We start from the raw sequence: 19948 nt of genomic DNA on the forward strand, positions 1-19948 counted from the left end.
AGTGGAGTGCTAAGAGTAAGGACAGTGATACTGCAGACACACATAGACCAGTCATGTCATGTTGGTGTGTGGATTTCGGAGACAGCTGGGAGTGAAACAGCAGGAGTGCTGATAAGTCTTGAAGCATGTCAGTGACTTAAGCAAGAGAAATCGTGAGACAGGTAGGACAGGTCAGTCCAGTGGGCAGGTATTCTGAAAGCTCAAGACTGCTTGGGGTGTGGTGATAGGCAGGGAGCTGAGAAACAGGTAGAAACATCCAAGAAAGAGAGCGAAAAGTAGCTAAAGAAGTGAACTGGGTGTTGAAATAGGAAAAGCACATGTATTGTTTGGAATGAGAAGTGCTGCTTGAGTTTCTGGACATCCTGACCCTGAAGGACTACGCGTGAAGAGACTAGAACAATTGAACATTAAGCTGGCTATCCACACCTGCTAGACAAAGTGATGTAAACATTGCTCCTGGGTCGGCCAGTGAAGGAGCTTGAGTTTTGAGAGCTGAAAGACAACGGTGGACCAGAGAGAGATGGCTGAGGCACCAAAGATTGAGCTCTTCATCAAGGTTAGAGTTGAACACACTGCAGTTCATTTCTATTCAGCACTTTTGGAAATTCAGTCACTTCCCTGTTGTTTCAGTTGTTGTAATTCTAGCCAATGTTGTTTTTCATCCCAGGTGTTTATGACTTATTTTAGTAGCTGTTTTATTTGAAACCAACTGCAGTGCAGAACTGAATTTAACTGAGTGGCTCAAATCAGGACTCAAGGCCGGTTTAGTTTGGAAACTTTGGTTTGGTCTGGTTTGTGCTGTGCTCTGGATTCTGGTATACATGCTTGCACTTCCTGGCATACTTGTGATTGGATCAATCTGATAGTCTACAGCACTCTATTGATTGGGATCTCTGGTTAGTCCTAATAAACAAAACAGAACTACCCAAAGAACCAGCAGTCTCATACTGGTCACACCCATTTACTGGACAATTTGACTCAAGAAAGCAACTAAAGGGAAGTTTCACTGAACAATATTAAAAATTTAGTTAACTGTCCAAGGCATGCGTGGCATCAACAGAGCAACCTTTGAACTCCCGACATGCTTTGACGGACTGTCTGTGTTAATGCTGAGGGACGATTTGTGTACATTGGATTTTGCTGTCAAATATTCTTACAAGCATATCCATTAATGTCTAAATCAGTTCTTACCTTAACCTTTCTTTTATGAAGCTGTTTAATTTCATCCTCTGTTTTGGATTATTTTGTTATTTTGAACCTTGGCTGGAATTTTAGGCTTTCTGTCTTTTTTCCCACAGGCAAGTGATGATGGAGAAGCGGTCGGTAACTGTCCATTCTGTCAGAGGCTCTTCATGATTCTCTGGCTGAAGGGGGTTAATTTCACCCTCACTACTGTGGACATGAAGAGGTAATCAAAAGACAGCAATAACTGATCACTGATAAACAAGCGATCAATAAGGGTTAAACGAACCGACAAACAAAAATAGTGAAATGCAACATTAGTCATACTATCATGACCTTACCCCCTCTACAGAGCCCCGCTGGTGACATCATACATTAATTGCAGAAATAAATAAAACTTGTGGCCACTATTTAGTAAGACGTGGGAACAAGATCTCATCTTACTAAATCATGGCCTCAACTTAATTATCTTGTTCCCACACCTTACTAAGTTGTGGCCATGAGTAATGATGCATCCCATTTATCTTTGAAGTCGGATGTCGGAGCTGGACCCGAGTTGCCCGCGTTCCAGTTCAACATTTTCACATTATTTTGAAACATTTCCAAAAACAGATAGCCAAAGACCTTGGAGTGTACCATGACTACAATCAACAATGAATCCAACAGTCCTTCACCAGTGTTAACATTGTTAGCTAGCATTGACCCAGGTTAGCATTGTTAGCGATACCAGGTGAAAGCAACGCAATAAACAGTATTTTGCGCATCCAAACATCATGGATGAAACATCTACAGATAGAATTTGGACAGTACTGTGGGTATGAATTAATTAATGAGACACAAATAAACAGAAGTGCAAATAAACAGTACAATACTGCTGCTTTTATTACTGTTGATGCTCGGTGCAGACATTTAGGACTTAATAGATTTTGAACTTTGGTTGGTGACACATTTTCCAAGTAGGAAATCTGACTTAAAATGTCCTACTTGGAACTCTGAAAATCAGTCATCCCGGTTCAAATGGAATGCAGCATTAGTTTTATTTATGCTGGATGTCACTAGCAGGGCTCGGAAACTTACCCTTTGACTGATGTGGTCTTATTCTGTAGAGCTCCAGAGGTTCTGAAGGACCTCGCCCCTGGCTCTCAGCCGCCTTTTCTCATCTATAACGGAGAGGTGCGCACTGACACCAACAAAATCGAGGAGTTTCTGGAGGAGACTTTGGCACCCCCACAGTACGTACCAGTTTGAACTCGTGGAGCAATACTTTGTAATGTACTATATAAATTATTTAGGAGAGTAGGACAACCGCATGTATGTTTCTGGCAAATGAAATGTTCACTGCCTTCAGGCACTAATTATACACTGCAAAAATCATGATCTGACAAGTGAAATCATCTAGTAAAATAACAAATTATATATTTGTAGACATTTATTTAGTTAGTAAAATCTTTTTGGCAGTTTCTGTAGAAAAAAATACTTAAAACAAATAGAAACATCTTGAACCATCAATATGAATGAGTTCAATAATCTAATATTGGCAAATGTTAGACACTATAATGAATAGACTCATTTTTTTACATGGTACACATTTGTCATTACAGATATCCCAAACTCTGCTGCCGCTATAAGGAGTCTAACCGTGCTGGAGATGACATTTTCCACAAGTTCTCTGCTTACATCAAAAACCCCAACCCTGGACTCAACGACAGTGAGAACGACTCTGCATCTCTGTACCGTCTTACTCCATGAATTTATCCCATTCCTCCTAAAGCCAATTAACCTGTACTCTACACATTTCCAGTGCTGGAAAAGAAATTCCTGAGGAGCCTGATGAAGCTGGATCAGTATCTGCTCACCCCTCTGCCCTATGAGCTGGACCAGAACCCTGAGGCCAACCAGTCCACCAGGCAGTACCTGGATGGGGACACCCTCAGCCTCGCTGACTGCAACCTTCTACCTAAGCTACACATCGTCAAGGTCTTCTAGCACTTTCTGTCTGTTCACCCCATTTTCACTTCCATTGTAATAGCATATGCAGCAGGTTCACTATGTAGCAGTGGAGGAAAGATCAGAAATGCGTCCACATTATCACATTCAGTATCCAGTGCAACCAGTTCCCCCGCTAGCTGTTGATAAAACAGTCCCACAGGCCTGACCCACACGCTAGAGACTGTTGATGGTGGATTGTACTGTACCTGCTCTGGCAGTGTGCTGTTTACGTTCTCCCTCTCTCTCTTTACAGGTTGTTTGTCGGAAATATCGTGACTTTGGGATCCCTGAAGCCCTTGTAGGTCTGACTAAGTACCTGGAGAAAGCCTACCAGCGGGACGAGTTCCTCTACACGTGCCCCAAGGACTCTGAGATCCTGCTGGCCTACCACTCTGTGGCCAAATACCTCAACAAGTAGAACCAGATTAAGAACAGGAGGGAATGGGTAGGGTTTGGGAATGGATGGGTTATGCTTAAAGGCAGCGCCGATGTATACATTATAACATACTGCATTAGGGGTAGCAGTTTATCTGATTTGCAAAGGTGGTGGCTGTGTTTTTTTTATTTTTACAATTTAGACACCATGGATTGTGCATTGTTAATATTAGCTGCTTGCTTTTGCGTTGTACCATTACTCATACTGCCATTTGTAATATTTTGCATGTTGATATTTTATTTTATAAATGACTATATATTACTTTTCACACTTATGTGTACATAATATACTTATATAATCATAAATAGTGCCTTGCAAAAGTACCCCCCCCCCCCTCTTAAAAGTCTTCATTTTAGTTTGGATTAAAATATTGATGTTAACTTTATGAGAGAAATGTTTTTTCATCAAAAGTTACCAAAAGAAATTGCATAAGTAAGAAAAGCTCCACGTTTCCAGAGCTGAAAGGTATTGTTCTAACAAGGAACCCGGTTGGCTGACAATTGGCCTCTACCTGTGAATCATTAAAAATCTTCACCTTTTCTGGATTAAAGATGCGCTAAGTTCCGGTGCCACTGTTCAGACTGTGGAAAAGCTGCAAAATAATATTAAAAAGTTTGTATATCCCAGTGAAGACTGTTGGATCACTTCTGAGGAAGCTGCATCTTACCATCCTTGCATTGCCAAGACAAGGCTGTTCCTGCCAGCACAAAAAGGGACTTGTGAAGGAAACCACAGAGTGGCCAACGATTACTTTGCAGGAGCCAGGGTGTTCAGTACCTGACACTGTAATGTGGTACACCAGTCAATAATATTAATAACCAGTTGATCTGTGTAGAAGTGTGGCTAGAAAGAGGTCATTACCGAAGAAAAACCACATGACCACGCTGCTGTGTGTTTCCAGAAAATGCTGTATTCAGATGGTAGTAAAAATGCTAGGCTTGCCACAAACATAACACACATAAAAAAGTAAAGTATGGTGGTGGCAGCAATTTATTATGCACATGCCTTTCTTCAGTGGCGACTGGAAAGCAGATTGATGGTGCAAAATTCAGAGGGATGCTCCAGAGATAGCAAATCTGTAGAATGGGTAAAAATCCCTCCCAAGCAGTGTGCAAAGCTGGCGGAAACTTACACTGGTAGACTGAATTCTTGTGCAAGCAGCATTTGTAGGTTTTATTTCCTTTTAAAGATCTGCTGACAAGTAATCAATTTTGACTTTAAAAACATATTGATTTTCAATAAAACAAATGTCTGGAACTGATCTGTGTGAGCGTCATTTGTAATCTAGATCAGTGGTTTTCAAACTGTGGGTCACAGCCTAATAGTGGGTTTAGCATGGGGACAAGTGGGTCTAGAGGAAGAACACATCATTGTTTACATTTTAGTTTTTCCGCTTAAGCAGACCTCTGATCACGTTTTTAGACCTGAAAGAAGAACCACTCCAGTGCACCACAGCCGAAAAGCGCTGGGGCAAGCACTGTCACGCGCATAAGAAGTGCATCGAGTGTGACCATGCGACTGTGAACCATGTGACAGTGAATGTTTGAAGCATGTGTCTATGTCTGCAGTGACACTAGTAAAGCTAATGCCAATGGTGAGAGTGATCAGAGTACAGAGTCTTCAACAGCTTTGTAGCATTAAGGTAGAGGGAGTGTTTCTTGTGATTCTCCCTCTACCATTTAACAACCATCAAATGTTAATATGCGATAAGAGGCTTTTGGGAAACCCAGCCCTATAGCAGACAACACAGATCTGAAGAAATTTTAATAAAACATGTAGTAAATTCTTAATACTACTGAAATATATGAATGTGTTAAAATTGAAAATCTAATCTTTAATCTTTAGATCAGATCTAATCCAATTTAATCTGAAAAACAGAAAAAAAGTCTACTTTTGTATTTTGAGTTGTAATCAAGTGTACTGTAGCCAAAAGTACTTTTTTATTAGTGTAGTAATTAGTATTTTTTATTATTAGTAATTAGTAATTAGTGTTTATAAAATATGGTGTGTTGTGAGACAAACATGTCTACAGGTAGACCTTGGCATGAAAACGTTTGGGAATCCCCCATCTAGACAAATCTGGGAGTTGAATATTTTGTATTTCTTTTTTGTAAGGTTGGTTTGCCTCTAAGAAATGCTATCCAGTACATATTGTAATCTACTGAAACCCATACTAGATCCTATTCTGTTATCATGCATGTAGGGAAAGTCTGCAAGTTTATATGACCGCATTTGTCAAATGTATGAAAGTGGCCTCCTAGGAGCGTTGCTGTGCATCTCCTGAAGTAGGAAGGAAATGGGCTGAGCAATAAATGGCTCCTTCAATCATCTGGTTATTTTTATTTGGCTTCAAAGAGGCCTTGGAGGCTTTGAAACATGGGATATGTGAGATCTAAAGGTCTTACATAATGTCATCCAAATTCCCATGTTTTATATAAAATAAAAACCTATCTAGAGAAATCTGGGAGTTGAATATTTTTGCAGTATTTTGTACCTACAAGCTGGAGCTCTGTTGCAGCATAATACACAACTCTAGATGGGCTGCTGTCAATCCAGAGCCGGAACCAGGCCGCAGTCAGTCAGGCCTGCAAGCTGCCTTGAGATGTCACCTAGAGTCCACATTTAACTGAGGGAACGAGCTGTTAATTCGAGGGAACGATTTAATAAACCGACTGAATAATGAACTCATTTATTATTATTATATTATATTATATATTATATTATTAGGGAACGATTTATTTCACTAAATATTATTTTTATACTTTAATATTATTGAGGCTATGTAGATTTATTTAGTGTGAATTATAACTACGTTTTCTCATTTTTACATTTGTCTAAATCACTTCTCCTCTGTGTCAAAGGCTGCATCCAAACAGCTGAAATAAACTCCCTTTCCTGTCTGCTGTCCTTGTTTTTGCCTGATTTGTAGCTCATAGCCTCTACAGGTTCATTACCAGAGCTGACAAGCATGTGGATCCTCATTGCTGATAGATCTGGCAAGCAGATAGCGAATGAATAGGACACATCCGTCAACAACAGAAGAGCTTAACAACAACGGCTCTGATTGGCTCATGCAAGATCAAACATCCAATAGGATTGCAGCGCACTGCGACCTCGGCTGCTGCCAAGTGTGTGTTTTGAGCTCGTAGGGAGGAGAGGAGTCAGAGAGACGTCTGGAAAAGTTTACAATGGAGTGAGGCTCGGCAGCAGGTTCAAAGGTTTTGCAAGTAAGCAGTAGTTACGCGTTTGTGTTTTGGATGTTTGTTTTGAGCGAGTTTGTAGGTGCTGTGTAGCCTGACTGTCTTACTCAGTGGAGCTGTCAGTGTCCTGTAGCCTGTTTAGCGAGCTAGTGCTAATTAGGTTAGACAGGCTGTGAGTAAACGAGCAGCTGTCTAAAGTAAATCACCGTAGCTGTACTTCATATATCAGCAGCTGTACATCAGAAATAAGCTCGTGGGGCTTTCACCTTTACATTACCTATTAGGTAAGTTTGGAAATGGATTAGTAAACTGCAAACCAGCTGAAGAGCTCTGCAGGAGTTTAATATGGAACAGCACACAAGTATAATGGGTTAATTTCTTAGCCCTAAAAGTAAGAAGGTAGAAAATGAGGATTAAGTAAATAAAAATATTTTAAAAGGAAGAGCATAATAAACCGTTCCCTCAATTTGTTAACTTGTTCCTTAAATGTTACAGTTCATAATTTCTATTTAATAAATCATTCCCTTAGTTTAATAGTCTGTTCCCTTATGTTTACCCTCCTGCTCCCTCAGTTTACCCGCCTGCTTCTTCAATTTACCCGGCCGCTCCTTCAATTTACCCGCCTGCTCCCTCAGTTTACCCGCCTGCTCCCTCAGTTTACCCGCCTGCTCCCTCAGTTTACCCGCCTGCTCCCTCAGTTTACCCGCCTGCTCCCTCAGTTTACCCTCCTGCTCCCTCAGTTTACCCGCCTGCTCCCTCAGTTTACCCGCCTGCTCCCTCAGTTTACCCGCCTGCTCCCTCAGTTTACCCGTTTGCTCCCTCAGTTTACCCGCCTGCTCCCTCAGTTTACCCGTTTGCTCCCTCGTGTCAACAGTCCGTTCCATCCTTTTACCCACCTGCTTCTTCAATTTACCTGTCCGCTCCTTCAATTTACCCGCCTGCTCCCTCAGTTTACCCACCTGCTCCCTCAGTTTACCCGCCTGCTCCCTCAGTTTACCCGCCTGCTCCCTCAGTTTACCCGCCTGCTCCCTCAATTTACCCGCCTGCTCCCTCAGTTTACCCTCCTGCTCCCTCAGTTTACCCTCCTGCTCCCTCAGTTTACCCGTTTGCTCCCTCAGTTTACCCGTTTGCTCCCTCAGTTTACCCGCCTGCTCCCTCAGTTTACCCGCCTGCTCCCTCAGTTTACCCGCCTGCTCCCTCAGTTTACCCGCCTGCTCCCTCAGTTTACCCGTTTGCTCCCTCAGTTTACCCGCCTGCTCCCTCAGTTTACCCGTTTGCCCCCTCGTGTCAACAGTCCGTTCCATCCTTTTACCCACCTGCTTCTTCAATTTACCTGTCCGCTCCTTCAATTTACCCGGCCGCTCCTTCAATTTACCCGCCTGCTCCCTCAGTTTACCCACCTGCTCCCTCAGTTTACCCGCCTGCTCCCTCAGTTTACCCGCCTGCTCCCTCAGTTTACCCGCCTGCTCCCTCAGTTTACCCTCCTGCTCCCTCAGTTTACCCGCCTGCTCCCTCATTTTCCCCGCCTGCTCCCTCAGTTTACCCTCCTGCTCCCTCAGTTTACCCGCCTGCTCCCTCATTTTCCCCGCCTGCTCCCTCATTTTCCCCGCCTGCTCCCTCAGTTTACCCGCCTGCTCCCTCAGTTTACCCGCCTGCTCCCTCAGTTTACCCTCCTGCTCCCTCAGTTTACCCGTTTGCTCCCTCAGTTTACCCGTTTGCTCCCTCAGTTTACCCGTTTGCTCCCTCAGTTTACCCGCCTGCTCCCTCAGTTTACCCGCCTGCTCCCTCAGTTTACCCGCCTGCTTCTTCAATTTACCCGGCCGCTCCTTCAATTTACCCGCCTGCTCCCTCAGTTTACCCGCCTGCTCCCTCAGTTTACCCGCCTGCTCCCTCAGTTTACCCGCCTGCTCCCTCAGTTTACCCTCCTGCTCCCTCAGTTTACCCGCCTGCTCCCTCAGTTTACCCGCCTGCTCCCTCAGTTTACCCGTTTGCTCCCTCAGTTTACCCGCCTGCTCCCTCAGTTTACCCGTTTGCTCCCTCGTGTCAACAGTCCGTTCCATCCTTTTACCCACCTGCTTCTTCAATTTACCTGTCCGCTCCTTCAATTTACCCGCCTGCTCCCTCAGTTTACCCACCTGCTCCCTCAGTTTACCCGCCTGCTCCCTCAGTTTACCCGCCTGCTCCCTCAGTTTACCCGCCTGCTCCCTCAATTTACCCGCCTGCTCCCTCAGTTTACCCTCCTGCTCCCTCAGTTTACCCTCCTGCTCCCTCAGTTTACCCGTTTGCTCCCTCAGTTTACCCGTTTGCTCCCTCAGTTTACCCGTTTGCTCCCTCAGTTTACCCGCCTGCTCCCTCAGTTTACCCGCCTGCTCCCTCAGTTTACCCGCCTGCTCCCTCAGTTTACCCGCCTGCTCCCTCAGTTTACCCGTTTGCTCCCTCAGTTTACCCGCCTGCTCCCTCAGTTTACCCGTTTGCCCCCTCGTGTCAACAGTCCGTTCCATCCTTTTACCCACCTGCTTCTTCAATTTACCTGTCCGCTCCTTCAATTTACCCGGCCGCTCCTTCAATTTACCCACCTGCTCCCTCAGTTTACCCGCCTGCTCCCTCAGTTTACCCGCCTGCTCCCTCAGTTTACCCGCCTGCTCCCTCAGTTTACCCGCCTGCTCCCTCAGTTTACCCTCCTGCTCCCTCAGTTTACCCGCCTGCTCCCTCATTTTCCCCGCCTGCTCCCTCAGTTTACCCTCCTGCTCCCTCAGTTTACCCGCCTGCTCCCTCATTTTCCCCGCCTGCTCCCTCATTTTCCCCGCCTGCTCCCTCAGTTTACCCGCCTGCTCCCTCAGTTTACCCGCCTGCTCCCTCAGTTTACCCTCCTGCTCCCTCAGTTTACCCGTTTGCTCCCTCAGTTTACCCGTTTGCTCCCTCAGTTTACCCGCCTGCTCCCTCAGTTTACCCGCCTGCTCCCTCAGTTTACCCGCCTGCTCCCTCAGTTTACCCGCCTGCTCCCTCAGTTTACCCGTTTGCTCCCTCAGTTTACCCGCCTGCTCCCTCAGTTTACCCGCCTGCTCCCTCAGTTTACCCGTTTGCTCCCTCGTGTCAACAGTCCGTTCCATCCTTTTACCCACCTGCTTCTTCAATTGACCCGGCCACTCCTTCAATTTACCCGCCTGCTCTCTCAATTTACCCGCCTGCGCTCTCAATTTAACTGTGCATTCCCTTTCCTGCAATTTAGTTAAATAGATTATATATGTTATAGCTGTATGAATTGAAAAAAAGGAAATGTTAATGTTTTAGGATAACAGTATTTTCTGTGTGTAGAAATGTGTGTAGATATTTAACAATACTTTTTGTGTGTAGAAATGTGTGTAGAAATATTATAACAATACTTTCTGTGTAGAAATGGACAAACCAGATCAAGACGAGGAACAATGTGCATATCCAGTACGTATCTTGCTTAAGTTTTTATTTAGCAGGCAGACTAGTAATGGATTTACAGGATCAGACTCCAGAAAGCTTTCTTTTTTGTAAGGTTGGTTTGCCTCTAAGAAGTGCTATCCAGTACATATTGTAATCTACTGAAACCCATACTAGATCCTATTCTGTTATCATGCATGTAGGGAAAGTCTGCAAGTTTATATGACCGCATTTGTCAAATGTATGAAAGTGGCCTCCTAGGAGCGTTGCTGTGCATCTCCTGAAGTAGGAAGGAAATGGGCTGAGCAAGAAATGGCTCCTTCAATCATCTGGTTATTTTTATTTGGCTTCAAAGAGGCCTCGGAGGCTTTGAAACATGGGATATGTGAGATCTAAAGGTCTTACATAATGTCATCCAAATTCCCATGTTTTATATAAAATAAAAACATTTTTTGAACTGCAAAAGTCAGTACAGTCCACATGATCAGTCCACAGGACCAGTCCACATATGGAAATGAATGGGAAGCTATAGGGAAAGCAAATTCATTATTATAGCCTTCCAAATGATCCAGGCATCCGAAGGGAGTGGCGGAGGTTCCCTGTGGGTTACAGTCTGAGCCTGAATGTTATTACAAACATTTCAGCCTGGATGCTTATTAAATGGGACCTATCAGAGCAGAGGTCATTTACATTACTGTAATGTACAGGCACAATACTGAACTGTGTATGTTGATGTGCTTTGCCCAGATTACACTACCGGGAAGTCACCTTGGTGCACGCTTGCAGCTGTTTGTGGAGGAGCGGATGCAAACCACCATGGTACTGAACCTTCCTGACCACAGTCGTTCTGCCTCTCACTTAGACATTGTTTTTTGGTCTAGTTTTGCTCAGTCAATAATAATAATAATAATAATAATAATTTATGATTGTTATTATTATTATTATTATTATTATTATTATTATTAACATTTGTGACTTCTGCTCTGTGTTGCAGTTGACAGGAATGTTGATTGGGGCTGTGGTGGCAGTGTGCCTTATAGGCATCGCTGTGCTCTTCCTCTATCGCAGATACAAGCTAGCCAGTAAGTTCCTGCTCCAGCTGAAAACTTCTCCTTTCTCCTGGTTTCTGTACAGGGTCTGCTGACCACTATTATATATATGATAAACCAGAATTTAGAATAAGAAACGCATTATACAGCCATTGTACACTTTCAATCTCTGCATTTAACCCATATGTGGCAGTAAACACCCCCTCACACAGCAGTGAATTGCAGCAAAGCGGAGTGCAGCCACCTCAGAGGCCCTGCAGTTGGGGGTTATCATTATCAGGATTTGATAATATGATATACATTTGTGAATGTGTTGTTGGTATTCCCAACACTTTTATATGATAATAGTTTTATAAACAAAGAAATATGTACATGTGCATTAGAATGTAAAGATGTATGTATTTGGCTGTATAAAGTCCTATTTTGTTAGAATTTATTTACTAAAACTGTTTTTTTTAATTCATTGCATCAGGGTAACAGTATTCCGTTACTTATGTACTTTTGTTGGGGTAGTCATTCAGAGGTGCTTCTCTGGTTTTAGAGACCATATGACTAATGTATTAACAGGGACCACCAAGATCCCAAAAGTGGGGTAATTTTTTCTTTTTAAAATAAAAAAACTAATAAAATTCATCCCATATAGTGTTAAAAAAAAGGTTATCAGGTATTGCGTTGTTGCAGTATCACCCACCCTCATTCTAATCCTGAATTGCGGTATTACCATGTCAAAACAGTAACATCCAGAGATAAGTGTCACAGATATTCATTAGTGGTAATAATGAATATTGAGACATTACGCTATATTTAAACACTATATTTATCTTATCATATTTTTGCACTCTGCAGGTCAGCAGGCAGGTACCCCTCGGTATCGCTTCAGGAAGAGAGACAAGGTTCTTTTCTATGGAAGGAAAATCATGAGAAAGGTCAATCACCAATTACATGTTCTCACATATTGCTTATATTGTTTCATGATCCTGTTTCTCAGTTATTTCACTGATCAGCCTCTGCTGCTTTTATCTAAACGGTACTCATCCTCTTAATTTTTTTTTTTCAGATTTTTTATTCTGTATTTAACTGTGTCCACAAGATGGCAGCATCTATTACACCATGTGATTCTATCCAATCTGTGTGCTGTTCGGTCTCCTTTACTGTCTTAAATATTCTCTTTCAGGTCCAGACCCTGTCCTCCACTCCATCCTCTTCTTCAGTGTCCAAACAGCGCCCTCGGAAGAGACCTAAAGTCTTAAGCATAGCTCGCAGGTTTCAGTGCAAACACCCTACATGCATGTCTAACACTTTGCAATACACTGTAAATACATCTACTACATTCACACAGTGTTGGTAGTTTCTCAGAGCCTCTCACAGTGACCATGTGATTGTTAACAAGGGGATATATCTTTCACAAGTGCCTACTTTTAATAAAAGCCTTGGTTAACCCCTGTTTGCGGAATAGGGGTGTGTTGTTTAGGCTCGGGGTCTCAGAAATGCAAGACTGAGAAATGCTGTGGTGGTGTGTTTATGCAGGATCTTGCGGATAAGGAAGGAGCCGCCAACCCTGCAGCCCAAAGAGCCCCCTCCATCTCTCCTGGAGGCAGATCTCACTGAGTTTGATGTGCAGAACTCCCACTTACCCTCTGAAGTGCTTTACATGCTCAAGAACGTCAGGTTAGTGCTTCCGTTTGAACCTGCAGCAGATGTATGAATATATTTTATTGTGGTAATCTTGGGTGTGGAACATTTTAAAAGGAAATGTTTAGAAGAGAACCCACAAATTTCCTGTATCCCTCCTGACTGCTACTTAGTAAACACAGCTATGAAGTGCTGTGAGAACTGTTTGTGTGTGTGTGTGTGTGTGTGTGTGTTTGTGTCAGGGTGCTAGGACACTTTGAGAAGCCGCTGTTCTTGGAGCTTTGTCGCCACATGGTGTTTATTGAGCTGCAGGAGGGCGAGGGGCTATTCAGGCCGGGAGACGATGATGACAGCATTTACGTGGTTCAGGATGGGAGACTGGAGCTATGTATTCACGAAAATGTGAGGACCAACAGCAGGGAGCACTTTTATGCAGTTCCGCAAACCGAGGCAATCTTAGAAGTGTCCTTTCATTTTGTTACATTTAAGAATGTGACTTGTTAAGTGCATTCCCCAGGTGTTGCCCTGCTCATGGGCTCCCCCTACAGGTGGGGAGTATAATTCACTTTTAAGCCGCTGCAATTAAAATACAAATTGTGCTATGAGCACCCCCTTCTGGACAGCTATAAATATGACTTTGACAAGCTGAGAGATACAGAACCAGCATCTGAAATAGAAGAAGAATGTGGACTGAGCTGTAGAGTAATATTACAGGATTTGACACAAATATGACTGATATTCTCGTGAGGGGTATTGTACAACTCCACCAAAGTTCCATAGTGCAGTAGCAGCATTTTGGACTCGAGTGGCAATGACAGAGACTCCATTCTCCTTATTACAGTCAGTGGAGCATCAACATGAATCTGAAGCTGTTTTTAGGATCAAATTGCTACATAATGCTGCTATACATCCCAGTAATTTGTGTGTGTAGATGTGTGAACATACAACAAAACTGTTGTTTCTGGAAGCTCACTTGTTTTCACACACACTTATACATTAATAGACAATAGAAGTTTATTTATTTTTATTACTAACATTTTATATGTGTGTGTGTGTGTGTGTGTGTGTACTTTTAGGATGGTACAGAGCCTGTGGTGAAGGATGTGCTACCAGGAGACAGTGTTCACAGCCTGCTCAGCATTCTAGACATTATTACAGTGAGTCTTACTCTCTCACTCACTCCTCCATCTAATTCCAAGGCACAGAGCTTAATGCTTAATCCTCTCTCTCTCTCTCTCTCTCTCTCTCTCTCTCTCTCTCTCTCTCTCTCTCTCTCTCTCTCTCTCTTTTATTTATTTTTTATTTATTTTTTATTTATTTTTTTTAATTCTTCTCCCTCACTCCCCAGGGTTATCCTGCCCCGTATAAGACGGTGTCTGCTCGTGCAGCAGTGCGCTCCACTATCCTGCGCCTGCCTGCCTCAGCCTTCCAGTCGGTGTTTGAAAAATACCCAGAGACACTAGTGAGAGTTATACAGGTACAAGCCTAAGCCTTGCTCACACTGAGACATGCCAAAGGTCTCCCATCAGGACATGTGTTGATGAGACTGTATGTATAGTACTGTGCAAAAGAATGAGAGAAAATTATGTGTAAACCATGTATGTGCATAGCAGGTAATCATGAACCTGCTGGCACCATGCCTAAAGCTAGGGGTGGGATAGAAGGGTATAAAGCCCTCCAGCATTGAGCAGTGGAGCTGTGTTCTTTGGAATGATAGTGCTCCATCTAATACATTTGTATACCCTTAATTTTGGAACTCTGCAATTACTTAGTCAGCAGAGCGTTGGTTATTTTTATGCATCATGCCATACTCTCATCACTCGATGACCCTGCTCTGTAACTTTATGTGGTCTGACACTTCCTGGCTGAGTTGCTGTGGTTTCTAAACGCTTACACTTTCTTAATAATACCACTTACAGTTGATGGTGGAATATCTAAGAGGAAAGAACTGACTGACTTGTTGCAATGGTGGAATCATATTACATACAGTACACGCTGGAATTCAGTGAGCTCTTTAGAACCACCCAAAGGTGCCTGATTTTATACACCAGTGGCAATGGGAGTGAAGAAAAAAAATAAAATCAGTGATTAGGTGTTTGTCCACAGCGTGTGTGTGTGTGCGTGCGTGTGTGTATTTACAGTCTTTAACAGACATTTTCAGGTCAGTCATCCCTCGAAACAGTATCAGTATCTATGAAATGCTACTATACTTAAATGGAAATTAATTATTGCCAGTAACGAAAGATGACTGCAATTCATCAATCATCAATGTCACTAAAAACCTTGTATCTCCAAAATGGTAATTGTTTAATAGAAGGAATAAATCTGCTTAACTTTCAGTGGAAGTCAATGTAATATGATTTTATTTAAGGCATTTTGTATCATGTCTGTTGGTCCATTTATCATTATATTTTCACACAGTGTAAAGAACTATTTACAATGACGAAAATGTAAAAAATGATGTGGTGTGTGTGTCTGTTTAGATAATTATGGTGCGGCTGCAGAGAGTGACCTTCCTTGCTTTGCACAACTACCTGGGACTGACCACTGAACTCTTCAATTCTGTGAGAGAACACACACATATACAGGACAGTCACATTGATAATGGAATACACATGCACAGTCACAGTTCTAGTCAAACACGCGCACACACACTCTCTCTCACACACCCTTCCAATCACACTCATACACGTACGCACCCCTTCAAAGTTATTTCACGCTACGTTAACCCCAGCATCATAATCACTCCTGACTGTAAGGGCCATAAAGTGCGGTGAGAATGAACAAAGCTGATCATGAGGCCTCGGTCCTCATTTAAAGGACACTGGCTTTACTGCCCTCTGGGCTGAGATGGCCTATCAGTCTTGGCCATTCCTTTTCTCCACCTTAGCTGTGACTCAGATCATAGCCCATCACTCTCCCCCTTATTCCAGGAAACCATTAAAAGCCTGTGGCAGTGTGGGAGCATTCTGCTCTGAGGAGGTGTGTTGTCCTCTGACGCCTGTTTGACTCTTAGGCTGGTTTTCCTGTCCGTTCACCAGTGAACACTCTTTAGCCCCGTCAGCACACTGTGGCAGGGTCATTTATTGTAAGTTAGCTCTGTTCCCTCTGTTGACAGCAGAGTATAAATTAAGATGAATTCTCACATACAGCACATTGCACTCATGCAGTTTGGTGAGGTCATTGTGGGTGTCCCTTACGGTAAACATGCCTTGTGGTACATGGTGATAAAAGCTTATAGAAGTCCCAGTGACCCTCTACAGGAGTTGCTCCTCATTAAAGTAAATGAAGGAAATAAAAGACCCGTCACTGGATATGCGCTGTGAATTTACAGGAGAGGCAGGCAGTACCTCTGACCGCGGTCAACAGCGTGATTGCTGAGGGAAGCCCCAGCCGTGTGCCTCGTAAGCCCCACTTTCACACTCCAGTCTTTGATGAGCAGAGCCAGGGGCCTACAGATTCTACAGACTCAGGTACAAACACATAAGTACCTGGTAGAACATAAACAATTTAACTGCATTACCAATATAGGTTATATATTGCTCAGCACTGAGAAAAATATGGATAGACAAATGAATATTCACCCGACACTCTTTTTGGTCAGATGGAGGGAAAACCAGTTCCTCAGAGAATTTGTTCACAGGTGTCATCAGGAAACCTCGCTCAGTCTCCATGCCAGTGGACAGCACAGGTAATGACTTTTTTTTTTTTTTTACTGTATGGTAAAAATGTCATATTAGTATTTTTCATTTAGTTTACATTTTATTTCATTATATTTGAAGTATATTATTTATAATATAAGTATAATATTTTTAATTGGATTGTATTTAATTTAATTTAATGTATTTATTTCATATATGTATTGTGTAATTTATTTTAACCCATTAAACTTAATATTCTCAATATTCACTTTTTATTTAAACACACGTTATTCAGGACCTACTTTAAAACAAGTATGTAAATTAAAATGGTAAACTTGAGAAAGGGAAGTGTGGGTCCACATACGCTTTGAGCCTAGTCCTAGAATGACACGCCATGGAAGTTTCCTTTAGTTAGACATATTTTGAACATTTTACTCAACAGGAAATGACCTGAGCATGGCTTATGAGCGAGCCAGAGTGACCATGGAGGAGCCTCCATCCAGTCCTGTTCACTACAAGGTAGTGCTGCTGTCATTTCACTCCTTGATGCACACAATTCCACATATATTTACAAGCTGTTCCTCCAGTGTTCACTATTGTTCCATATGATTTTGTTTTGTTCTTTCAGTCTATTCTGAAGAAAACTGTGACCATGCAGTACACGCCATCCGCGGTATTTCACTACACAGAAAACAGGGGGCCTTCTGATGTCCACCCCAGTAAAGTGGGTGCTATCTTCCAGGCAGCCAAGAAAGACCTTTTGGGGATTATTCAACTACAGGTGAGCATTTGCTTGGGTGGGTGGAAAGCATTTCGTACATGTGTAAATTCATTACTGAAAACACAGCGTCAGTAACGCAAAGCACCAACATCTATTGGTTGACTAATGGTGCCCCCAGGATAAACTCTTTTGAATACCCCTGATTTCAGAAGAAACAATGAATAAGCAAGTGTCCCAATACTTTTGTCCATAAAGTGTATGACTTTTTTGACCTAAAATGGTGTGTGTGTGGTTTAGGACCCCAGTCTGCTAGAGGGCAGAGTGACTCTGCACCAGGTGAAGGCTGGCTCTGCAGTGGCACGTCAAGGAGACCAGGTAAAAGAACTATGTAGCCTGATTACACAGTCTGATCTCTAAGCTAGAGCTAATTCTGCAGAACTTTTTTTAAATTGATTTCTAAAGCATTTATAGACTTTATCTGTTTATTATATAAAAGCACTGCCTCTGTTATGTTAGTGCAGCATTTGACTGTCATTCATCTGCATTTGTATTTGTGTGGTCCTGCAGGAAGTGAGCGTGCAGTTTGTGATTTCGGGATTACTGCATGTGTACCAGCGGATGATTGACCGTGAGGAGGAGACATGCTTATTTGTGACTCACCCAGGAGAGCTGGTGGGCCAGCTGGCTGTGCTCACGGGAGAGCCACTCATTTTTAGTGTGCGTGCTCACCGTGATTGCACTTTCCTCTCTATCTCCAAAACCCACTTCTACGAGTATGTACCACACATACACACGTTTTCTTCCTGAAAGACACACACACACACACACACACACACACACATAGACATCTCTTTCTTCAAAGAATAGTCCAGACATTTTTCTTCAAAGAATAGTCCAGACATTTTTCTTGGTTGTTGTTTGTGTTTTTCTCGTGAAACACATGCTTAAAAGGTAAAATATGATATTTTAGCTTATAGAAATGTACCATTTTTTACTGAAAACAACTTTTAATGAATCATATTTCAGATGAAAATCTGTCTGTATCTATCAAAAACAAGAAGACAAAAAAAAATAATAATAATGTCACCATAATAATACATGTCACCGTTCATAATCCCAATATGCTTTAAAATTGGCTGCAAAAAAAGTTCAAACTCTGCTTTATCACTTCCAAATTCTTACAGTTCTTCACAATTTAGTGATGCAGGTGCTCAGTTCACCCAGACACACACATTTTTTATTATTTGTGCTGACTGATCTCTTTGTGTGTGTATCAGGATCATGCGTGCAGAGCCCACAGTCGTGCTGAACATAGCTCATTCTGTGGTGCGCAGGATGTCCCCGTTCGTCAGGCAGATTGACTTTGCTCTTGACTGGATGGCTGTGGAAGCTGGTCGAGCTGTGTATCGGTACATCACCCCGCTTCATTTTCTTCTCTCCCTTTCCGCCCGCTGTCTTTCCTTCTCTCCTGGCCTTTTGTCGAAACTAATAACCCCAAGAATTACTCAGACCAAACAAGGCCTGTTGAGCCAAAGAAATATGAATTGGACTGATTTGAAAAGTAGGATTTCTTTGTTCTCACAGGCAGGGTGATAAGTCTGACAGTACGTTCATAGTTCTCAGCGGACGCTTGCGTTCAGTCATTCTGAAGGAAGATGGGAAGAAAGAACTGACTGGAGAGTACGGAAGAGGAGACCTTATTGGAGTGGTAAGCATCACTCACGTTACTCTGGGTAGGAAAGGAGTACTTTTTTACTGTTAGTGACATCATTTACAATTTTATAAAGGAATGGAGGGCACACGTTTATACTTTTAACTTCATTAGAAAGTTTAATAAAACAAATCATTTTACAAATAAGTTGTATGGATGGAAAATGTATGAATTCAGTGTAATAAAGGTCCGTGGATTCTGTTTCTTTAAACATGATTAACTCAAGGAAACAAACTGAAACTTAAAGGATCTTACAGCACTGAACCAACAACAACCCTGGAATGAATGAATGTCCCACATTCGCATGCGCAAGTAGCAGATGTACTTCTTTGCAGTGGTTTTCCATTAGCCTGGCTGTATTTATCAGATGTTTGTGGGTCTGTGGCCTTGGGAAAGGAATCGGAGGTGTTAGGTAACTCCTTCTCTCTTGGGTGATTCCCCCGGATAGCTATTCATACCCTCCGTGTTGTGATTGGCTAGCGTCTTGTGCGTCTCCGTGGTGATGCCCATGCTTCTAAGAATACCTGTCCATGCCGATGCCATGGTTACGCGCTGTGAAGATTGGCGTAAATGCTTTGTCTGGGGGAACAGTGTCATAGGCCTCCTAATGTGCAGCTCCAAATTTAGTTACTTTCTACGTCATGGCCATCTTTCTAAAGGTCAGGGTCCTAATGATGCTGGTTTCAGGTTTAATGAGAGCTATTTGGAGATTCTTGAAAACATTTTCAGTGATGCTGCACCATTTCTGTACATATGTGTCCCACTTTTCTAAAGAAAGCAGGCTGTTTTATTTTTGAGGCAGAGCACAAAATGCTTGATGCAAAGTAAACAAAACTACGAGCTAAACTGTAATATTAAATTGACTTTAACTTTAACATCAGATTCTGGAAGCCGTTTAACTCCAAAAGACACGTCCACGTCAGTCCTTCTGTTTATTTGTTAATGAGTCAAACATCAGTGTAAACTAGAGAGTGCA

General features: G+C 42.6%; 3 protein-coding genes across 3 annotated transcripts in view; 2 read left to right on the top strand and 1 right to left on the bottom strand.

Moving 5' to 3' along the window:
• Positions 1 to 496: 496 nt before the first annotated feature.
• Positions 497 to 3589, top strand: clic3 (chloride intracellular channel 3). The gene is made up of 6 exons (XM_072661905.1): positions 497 to 556; positions 1299 to 1408; positions 2289 to 2414; positions 2784 to 2890; positions 2984 to 3159; positions 3425 to 3589. Exons 1-6 carry the CDS (start codon positions 521 to 523, stop codon positions 3587 to 3589), a joined length of 720 nt encoding a protein of 239 aa, XP_072518006.1. The 5' UTR covers positions 497 to 520.
• A 3159-nt stretch (positions 3590 to 6748) lies between these two features.
• The window catches only part of pnpla7a (patatin-like phospholipase domain containing 7a), a 29089-nt gene continuing 15889 nt past the window's right edge, over positions 6749 to 19948 (top strand). The window contains exons 1-19 of the mRNA XM_072661331.1: positions 6749 to 6834; positions 10202 to 10245; positions 10966 to 11037; positions 11213 to 11300; positions 12114 to 12193; positions 12442 to 12530; positions 12795 to 12935; positions 13142 to 13301; positions 13976 to 14056; positions 14248 to 14376; positions 15383 to 15463; positions 16234 to 16372; positions 16504 to 16590; positions 16983 to 17059; positions 17169 to 17321; positions 17559 to 17636; positions 17829 to 18034; positions 18539 to 18670; positions 18846 to 18969. Of these exons, the coding sequence (XP_072517432.1) occupies positions 10204 to 10245; positions 10966 to 11037; positions 11213 to 11300; positions 12114 to 12193; positions 12442 to 12530; positions 12795 to 12935; positions 13142 to 13301; positions 13976 to 14056; positions 14248 to 14376; positions 15383 to 15463; positions 16234 to 16372; positions 16504 to 16590; positions 16983 to 17059; positions 17169 to 17321; positions 17559 to 17636; positions 17829 to 18034; positions 18539 to 18670; positions 18846 to 18969 (1959 nt within the window). The 5' untranslated portion in view covers positions 6749 to 6834; positions 10202 to 10203. The remainder of the gene's footprint in view (positions 6835 to 10201; positions 10246 to 10965; positions 11038 to 11212; positions 11301 to 12113; positions 12194 to 12441; positions 12531 to 12794; positions 12936 to 13141; positions 13302 to 13975; positions 14057 to 14247; positions 14377 to 15382; positions 15464 to 16233; positions 16373 to 16503; positions 16591 to 16982; positions 17060 to 17168; positions 17322 to 17558; positions 17637 to 17828; positions 18035 to 18538; positions 18671 to 18845; positions 18970 to 19948) is intronic.
• Positions 7338 to 9917, bottom strand: LOC140539735 (uncharacterized). Its single transcript, XM_072662495.1, has 3 exons — positions 8208 to 9917; positions 7767 to 8060; positions 7338 to 7640 (listed from the first exon to the last, which is right to left on the bottom strand). Exons 1-3 carry the CDS (start codon positions 9915 to 9917, stop codon positions 7338 to 7340), a joined length of 2307 nt encoding a protein of 768 aa, XP_072518596.1.

The sequence above is a fragment of the Salminus brasiliensis genome, chromosome 18 (genome assembly GCF_030463535.1).
Source record: "Salminus brasiliensis chromosome 18, fSalBra1.hap2, whole genome shotgun sequence".
Classification (NCBI taxonomy): Eukaryota; Metazoa; Chordata; class Actinopteri; order Characiformes; family Bryconidae; genus Salminus; species Salminus brasiliensis.